The sequence below is a fragment of the Alexandromys fortis genome, unplaced genomic scaffold, assembly GCF_014885135.2.
Source record: "Alexandromys fortis isolate MF-2015 unplaced genomic scaffold, M_Fortis_MF-2015_v1.1 scaffold_42, whole genome shotgun sequence".
Classification (NCBI taxonomy): domain Eukaryota; kingdom Metazoa; phylum Chordata; class Mammalia; order Rodentia; family Cricetidae; genus Alexandromys; species Alexandromys fortis.
Genome location: NW_026067934.1, coordinates 944,367 through 952,265, shown reverse-complemented (window position 1 = coordinate 952,265; position 7,899 = coordinate 944,367). Strand labels below are relative to the sequence as shown.

At 51.0% G+C, this 7,899-nt stretch overlaps 1 protein-coding gene across 1 annotated transcript; it reads right to left on the bottom strand.

Moving 5' to 3' along the window:
* Window positions 1-896: 896 nt before the first annotated feature.
* Ephx3 (epoxide hydrolase 3) lies at window positions 897-6,139 on the bottom strand. Its single transcript, XM_050146110.1, has 7 exons — window positions 5,729-6,139; window positions 5,493-5,578; window positions 4,977-5,134; window positions 4,705-4,833; window positions 2,632-2,735; window positions 2,402-2,538; window positions 897-2,300 (listed from the first exon to the last, which is right to left on the bottom strand). Exons 1-7 carry the CDS (start codon window positions 6,137-6,139, stop codon window positions 2,072-2,074), a joined length of 1,254 nt encoding a protein of 417 aa, XP_050002067.1. The 3' UTR covers window positions 897-2,071.
* Window positions 6,140-7,899: the final 1,760 nt, after the last annotated feature.

The following is a 7,899-nucleotide window of genomic DNA, read 5'->3' as shown; positions in this document are numbered from 1 at the left end:
CATAGCCCTTAACCACTACACAACTGCAACCAACCACTGTACCTGGCTTCCCCTCCTCCTCAGTCTCGAGGCCTACCCATTTCCCTGGTTTCTTGTTGTCACCAACCGTGATTACGTTGATTTGGTGCTCAGCACAAGGCGTCTCCACCAGCTTGGCAGAGGCTCATTGCAGCTGGATGTCAGCACACAGGATGGACTTAGCATTTGTCTGAGACCCTGACAACTTCACAGATGCCAAGCTCTCGACTGTTGTGGATGAGGACGATCTTCAGCGCCTCTTGTTACACCACCAGCTACAATGCCTTCCTGGGCCGTGGCTCTTGGCAGTGGATTACAGATTACAGGCAAGGCTGAATCTTGATCACACCCTACCCTCCACCTCCTCACAACTCCGAAGCAGCAGGGGAAAAGCTCTTGTTATTCATTTATTAAGGCGTGTTACTGCTGTGAAGCCCAGGATGGCCGTGAATAAAACAATATTCGCACCTCAGCTCTTCAAGTGTTGAGATCACAGGGGGGGGGCACCATTATGTCCAACAAGCCCCTCTTTCTTTGTAAAAGTTGATTTACTTATTTTGTATGCATGTGGTTGTGTGCACATTCAGTTGAAGTCAGACCGTCAGGCTTGGTGGCAAGTGTCCTCATCTACTGGGACATCTTTCTTATTTTTTTTTAAATATTTATTTATTTATTATGTATACAATTTTATGTCTGTGTGTATGTCTGCAGGCCAGAAGAGGGCACCAGACCCCATTACAGATGGTNGTGTATGTCTGCAGGCCAGAAGAGGGCACCAGACCCCATTACAGATGGTTGTGAGCCACCATGTGGTTGCTGGGAATTGAACTCAGGACCTTTGGAAGAGCAGGCAATGCTCTTAACCTCTGAGCCATCTCTCCAGCCCCTGGGACATCTTTCTTAAAGCGGTAATACCATCACTGAAAGAGTCTGATACAACGTTCTGTGCTTTAGGTGATTTGGCACTTAAAACACAGTTGTTTTGACCAAGGCACTGTATTTTTAAAATACAGTGTATTTCTTGCTGGGCAGCAGTGGCACACGCCTTTAGTCCCAGCACTCAGGAGGCAGAGGCAGGTGGGTGTCTGTGAGTTCGAGGCCAGCCTGGTCTACAGAGTGAGTTCTAGGACAGTGGAGGCTTCACAGAGAAACCCTGTCCTGAATAAAAAATTTTTTTCTTCATTGAATTTTTTTTTATGTGTATGAGTGTTTCGCTTGAATGTATGTATGTGCACCATGTGCATGCCTGTGGCTCAGGGATGCCAGAAGAGGGTATCAGATCCCTTGGACATGCCTTTACAGATGGTTGTGAAACCCCATATATGAGTGCTAAGAACTGAATTCATATCCTCCACAAGAGCAACAAATACTCTTAACCCCTAAGTCACCTTCCCAGAGACACTGTATTTTTCATAGCAAATGAAACTTCCTTTTTGCTAATTAACATTTAAATTGAAGTATCCCTGTAGGTTAGGAAGAAATTGGATGCAGCCAGTGGTGACGGTGCATGCCTTTAATCCCAGCACTCTAGAGGCAGAGGCAGGAAAATATCCCAGCACTCTAGAGGCAGAGGCAGGAAAATGTTTGAGTTCAAGATCAGCCTGCTCTACAAAGTGAGTTCCTGGACAGCCAGGGCTAAACAGAGAAATTCTGTCTCCAAAAACAAAAAGAAATAAATTGCATGCACTATTGAACGAGCCCTAAGCTGCAGACTGGAGGTGGAGAACCGGGTAGAAAGGTTAGAATGTGTGGTTTGTGAAGCGACTGAGGAAGGAACACTTTGGAAAGGCGAGTCCCATCACCTAACTCCATAAGGGAGAAGCATTCCTGGCTGCCAGAGTCCAAGTGGTTTCCCACACATGCAAACAAACACCTATGCTATGTGTGAGGCAGGGCACCCATAGTTGCCTTTTGTGTGCAACGCAGGAGCCATTTGCTGTGGGTGAGCTGGGAGTCCATTCTGTGCACACACCGCACAGACTCTCAAGGCACACAAGGACGTGGGTACGTGATCCCGCATGTATCATGTATCTGTTGGGCTGGGGAGCAGGGGCTACTCGTCCAGCAGGTCTTGCAAGAAGGCCCACATGTACTGATGCATCTCCTGAGGATGGGTCTGTGGAATCCAATGCCCGCTGCCTGGCAGGATGTGGCTTTCCAGCCGACCCGGCACAAAGCGACTACCAATGGCTCCCACAAGCCCCTGCTGTAAGGTGTGGTCTTTCTCCCCCCACAGCAGCAGTGTGGGCGTGGACAGTTCTTGGGGCTCCAGGGGGAAGTTCCTGTGGCCAAGACAGACAATTAGAAAGATGAATGGCTACCCTCGGTTTTTCGTGGGAGGGGGTGGCACTCTCCTGAGCTTCTCTCTTGGGTGTAGCCTTACCTGAACAAGTTCCGATAGTAGTTGATGGGCCCCGTGAGGCCTCCAGGTTGTGAGAAGTGATAAAGGAATGCTTCGAGTTCACAAGGGGTGAGACGTGGGATGCCCGTCTTGCGGTCGGTGAAAACGGCTTTTAGAATCTGGGTGTACACAGTAGAGTGCCGGTTTCAGTGTCCGGCCTTCTCAACCCCAATCTGCTATCCCCCATTCCTAGACCTCAGCCCTCACTGCACCTGGAAGTCGGACAAAGATAATAGCGTCTCTGGCAGCCAGGGGAGCTGGAACAGGAACATGTAGTTTGATCGGAATAACTGGCCAATGTGACGGGTTGAGTATTCTGGGAAGAACGTAAAAGATGTGAGGTCCGGGCTTGAGATAGCCCTGTGATCCTATATCCTTACGCACCCAGCTCAGGCACACAGGCATCTAGAGCACCACTACTGCTGGTCTGTCTGTGAAGATGCTAGTCAGGTACTGCGAACACTCTGTCTTTACAGCTGCAGAACAGGCAAAGCTGGAGCCATGGCTCAGTGTTTAGAAGTGCTTGCTGCTTTCCCAGAGGCCCTAAGTTTATTTCCTAGTACTCATATTGGGTGGCCTGTAACTCTCGCTCCATGGAATCTAATGCCCTTTTCTGGCCTCCATGGCACTCCTATACNGAGAGAGAGAGAGAGAGAGAGAGAGAGAGAGAGAGAGAGAGAGAGAGAGAGAAACAGAGAAAGATAACAAAAATAACTCATTAAAAAATAACAGGCGGTGGTAACGCACACCTTTAATCCCAGCACCCAGGAGGCAAAACCAGGTGGATCTCTGAGTTTAAGGCCAGCCTGGGCTATGCAGAAAACCCTGTCTCGAAAAAGCAAAAACAAACAAAGAAACAAAAAAGAATGGAGTGCCTCCCTCTGCAGCTCCTGAGTGCCCCCAGAGATACCTGCAGGCTTCCCCTGCTTAGGCCTGGACACCTGCTTCACCAAGTAAACATTTATTGAGCACCTACTGTGTACCAGGCTCCTGCAGAAAGGGGTAGAAGGAGACAGATACCTAACACAGTAAAGATTACAGTGCTATTTCAGGTAAGGTATGGGGTGTAGTTCAGTGTAGAGTAGTATGTGATTAGTAATCTTGACGTGCTAGATTCTATTACCTCCCCTTCCACCCCCACACCATCTAACCAATAAAGACCAAGTGACAAAAGACATTAGGTGGCCAGAGAGGGCACCTGATTCTGTTGTGGTGTGGTTGATGAGTTGCCTGTGTCTCTGCTGTCAAAAGAAAGACATCAGTGCTGGGTGTAGAGGCACAGGCATTGAGTCCAGCATTCAGGAGGCAGAGGCAAATGTCTCTCTATGAGTCTGAGACCAGTCTGGTAGATCATAGAGCTCCTGCCGGCTAAGGCTACATAGTGTGACTCCTTTCTCAGAAAAAAAGAGAGAAGGGGCTGAAGAGACAATGTCATTGCCTTTGCCTCAGTTTCCCTCTGCTGGAACATGAAGCTAACAGCACGTTTGTAAGCTCAAGAGCCTTGTAAAGTGACGCCTGCAATTTTATCATAGACAACCGGCAGGCAGGGGTGACCACCCTCATCCCCCACCCCCATTTTTTTCTTTTTTGTTTATTTGAGACTGGGTATTTTTGTATACCCTTGTAACTAGCTCCATAGACCAGGCTGGCCTCGAACTCACAGAGATCTGCCTGCCTCTGCCTCCCGAGTGTTAGGATTAAAGGGGTGCGCTTGGATTCTTTGAACAGCAAGTGCTCTTCACTACTGAGCTCTCTTTCCAGCCCCCGCCCCCCGCCAGTAATAGGTGTATGTTAGCATAGCCAGCTCCACAAACTTCCTTCATTTACAAAATTGCTAAAATTATTGTGTTAATTACTTTCAGTTTATGTGTAGAAAGTGTACAAGAAGATTGAATTAATTTCATGCTTAGATTTAGGCCCTAGCAACAAGTTATCTTTTTATATGCGTAAATACTGTAAAATAAAACAAAATGCAAAATCAGAAACACTCCTGACTGGGGCGTCCTCTCCCTCCTCTCTCTCTCTTTCCCACCCTTCTTCTCTCTCTTTCAAAACAAAACGTTGGAGATTACATCCAGGCCCTCTAATATTCTAAACAAATGTCCATATACTCCAGCCGTAGTCTAAAGCATTTTGTTAGACTCACCTCCAACCTGGAAGTGCTCAAGAAAAAAGGTGGGTTGTTCCTAAGGGTACTCTCATTGATTTCAGTCCCTGACATGGTGATAGGTCCCAGATACATACGTACCCTGGCATTGAGGCATATCCCAACACTCCCAACGCACCTTGGAACACCGACATAGGAGGTCCACTGACCACAACCATCCGCTCCACTAGAGACGGGAAGTAGATGGAGAAATTCCAGGCAAGGACAGCCCCCCAGTCATGGCTCACAAGGATGCACTTGGAGTACCCTGAGGGAGTAGGGGGCACAGACACGATGGTGTAAGATGTAGTAGGGGTGAGGCAGACTTATGGGAGTGGGTCCCAAAAGGGGCAAAGATGAGGAGATGAGGGGAGGGGAGAGGCCTCTCCTGAGTTGGGCACTGACTCATACCCAGGCCTAGAATGACATCCTTGATATCAGCCAATAGCAGGTCAATAGTATAACAATCCACATCCTTTGGAGCGTCAGAGGGGCCATAACCACGCAGGTCAACAGCTACCACATGGAAACGGCTCTGAAACTCCCGAAGCTGGTGGCGCCAGGAGAACCTGCCCGGTGAGGGAGTTTGGGTTGAGTCAGCCGCCTGCAGGATGTACCTCCTATACCTGGCAGATACCTTGAGTCACCCCACATTTCTGCTCTGGACTTCTTAGAAAGGAAAGGGGGGAATCCCAGGCAGAGAGGCCCAAGGCCACCTCCCCTTCAGCAACCCTCTTGTTCAATCACTTCAGAGGGATAACCAGTCCCCCCTGGGCCAGCATCTAGATCCCTTTGCACCCCATGTGGACTTCATATGCTCTGCACCCTCATGGCTACTCAACCCCGTTGGTTCCCATTTCCTAAGTAAACCGTGGTCAGAACTCTACCCAGTCCAGGGAGCACCAGAACCCAGAGACCCAGACGTACCAGTTCTCTGGGAAGCCATGCAGAAACAGCATGAGGGGCCCGTTGCCACGACCAGCAGAGACATAGTGAAGCCGCAGACCCGAACTCTGCAGGAGGGCCCAATCTAAGTAAGAACTGAGGAAGGTAAGGGAGCTTCCTTCCTAGATGAGCCCCGAGATCTATTTGGATTCGACGTTTCAACACCCTTTCTTCATTCTGCATCCACCCCACGAAACCTGCCTCCAAGAGGCACTCACCCTAAGGGTCAGAAAGAAGTGCTGGCCCAGCGTGGGGTCTCTTAGGCAGTCCGGCGCCGACAACCGCTGGCGGCCGCAACAGCCCCGGCGGGGGCGGCACAGCACGTTGGTGAGCGCGACGCAGCTGTAGACGACCGCGGCCACCAAGGCAGCCAAATACACCAGGCTCATCACTAAAGCTCGCAGCAACTTCAACGAGAGGCGTGAGGGCGCCAACAGCGCCGTCACCACAAACTCCGGCATATCTTCGCGCTCGGGGACGACGACAGAGTCCTGGACGGAAGACTGAGCCGGGGGTGCTGGCCCCGGGGGCCCACCGCCTTTGTTTTGGGATCCCACTGTGCTGTCCGGCGCTGCGGGACCCGCTGAGGAAGCAGGTGACCCGCTGGGGCAAAGACTGCCACCGCACATGACTCACTCCGAAGTGGCAGGTGAACTACCTGGGCCGGCTGAGACACTTAAGGATGAGGGGGTGGAGCCTAAGAGGACCTGGTTTCTGTGGTTGGGGAGGAACTTGGGGGGGAAAGAGGGACCGTGGGCGGCGCCCTGGGACATCTTGAATGGAACAGGGGATTAAAATGATTCCCGTAGCAGGCGGCAGTGTCCAGAGCCTGGACATGATTCAGCAGGTAAGGGCCACCCAAGTTTGATCCCAGGGAAGCACACAGTGGAAGGAGAGACCTGACCCTCACAACTTGTCCTCTGTTCACACTCATGCTGCAGGACGTGCACCCCTTGGTGCTTTAATCTCAGCCCTCGGGAAGCAGAAACAGACAGATCTCTGAGTTCGAGGGCAGCCGCTTTACTTAGCAAGTTCTAGATCGGTCAGGGCTACGTGAAAAAGCAAACGAACAACAAACAAACAAAACCAGGAACTGGCAAGACTCTAAAGAAAAGGAGAGGTGAAGCCTGGAGGAACAGAGGCAAGCGCCCTGTGGGGTGGGTGGAGCCTTGAGCGAAGGGGCGTGGCATATCCAGGGTGGGTAGACCCAATTTAGTCCAGATGCCCCCAGCAAGGGTGAAGGGCGTGGTTTATGAAGGTGGAGGAGGAATTAGGCGGAGTCTGTATTTGGATGAGAAAGACGGAGGCTGGGCTTGATGGCTTGGGTAAAGGCCAGACCCAAGAACTGAAATTTGTTCTGGAGCTGGAAAGGGGCCGGAAACATGAGTGTGGAACAAATCCAGAAGCGGAAGGCCTGACAACGTTATATAGCCGGGAGTAGTAGGCAGGTGTGGGCAGGAGTCGTCTCCCCGTGTACTTCCCAAAACTTCCCAAGCGAGAGGGCGAGTCATTCCCTTGACCTGGTCTGAATGTACCCACCAGTGCTTTACCTGGTTCCAACCCCGCGGTGTCCTCTTCTTTCGTTGGCTTAGAAAGTCCGTCGACTGTGATTGGATAGCAGTGGCCATTGATTTCTTCTGCTGGGTTGATTTCTAAACGACAGGTGGGGCCTAGGTGTTAAACAGCCGGTGTTGAGGCGCAGGCTCTGTAGGTGGCAGACAACCTTGGGCAGACCCTGCCCCCCCCCCCCCAAGAACTGGAAGCTGGAGCTAGCCTGGGCAGATTGGGTCACTGGGGCTGGGCTTCAAAGAGGAAGCAGGGCAGTACCCGGTATGAGTCGTATCTAGCAAGAGGCTAGCTTCTTTCGCAACCTTTCTCAAGATCCTTGACTATTTTAGGAACACCCATTATTTTTATTTATTTATTAAAGATTTCTGTCTCTTCCCCATTTCCCTCCCCCTCCCCCAGTCAAATCCCCCTCCCTCATAAGCCCAAAAAGCCCAAAAAGCAATCAGGGTTCCCTGCCCTGTGGGAAGTCCAAGGACCACCCACTTCCATCCAGGTCTAGTAAGGTGAGCATCCAAACTGCCTAGGCTCCCACAAAGCCAATACGTGCAGTAGGATCAAAAACCCATTGCCATTGTTCTTTTTTTGGGGGGGGGGGTTCGAGACAGGGTTTCTCTGTGGCTTTGGAGCCTGTCCTGGCACTAGCTCTGTAGACCAGGCTGGTCTCGAACTCACAGAGATCCGCCTGAGTTCTCAGTAGTCCTCATTGTCCGCTATGTTCAGCGAGACCGGTTTTAACCCAGGTTTTTTCAGACCCAGGCCAGCTGGTCTTGGTGAGTTCCCAATAGAACATCCCCATTGTCTCAGTGTGTGGGTGCACCCC

What these genes read in the sequence shown, in the direction of transcription:
- Ephx3 (XM_050146110.1), bottom strand. Translation starts at nt 6,139, where the DNA reads ATGTGCGGTGGCAGTCTTTGCCCCAGCGGGTCACCTGCTTCCTCAGCG. An exon ending in ACTTCTTTCTGACCCTTAGG is followed by an intron (nt 5,579 to 5,728) that starts GTGAGTGCCTCT and finishes GCCCTCCTGCAG; the next exon opens with AGTTCGGGTCTGCGGCTTCA. An exon ending in CATGGCTTCCCAGAGAACTG is followed by an intron (nt 5,135 to 5,492) that starts GTACGTCTGGGT and finishes CTCACCGGGCAG; the next exon opens with GTTCTCCTGGCGCCACCAGC.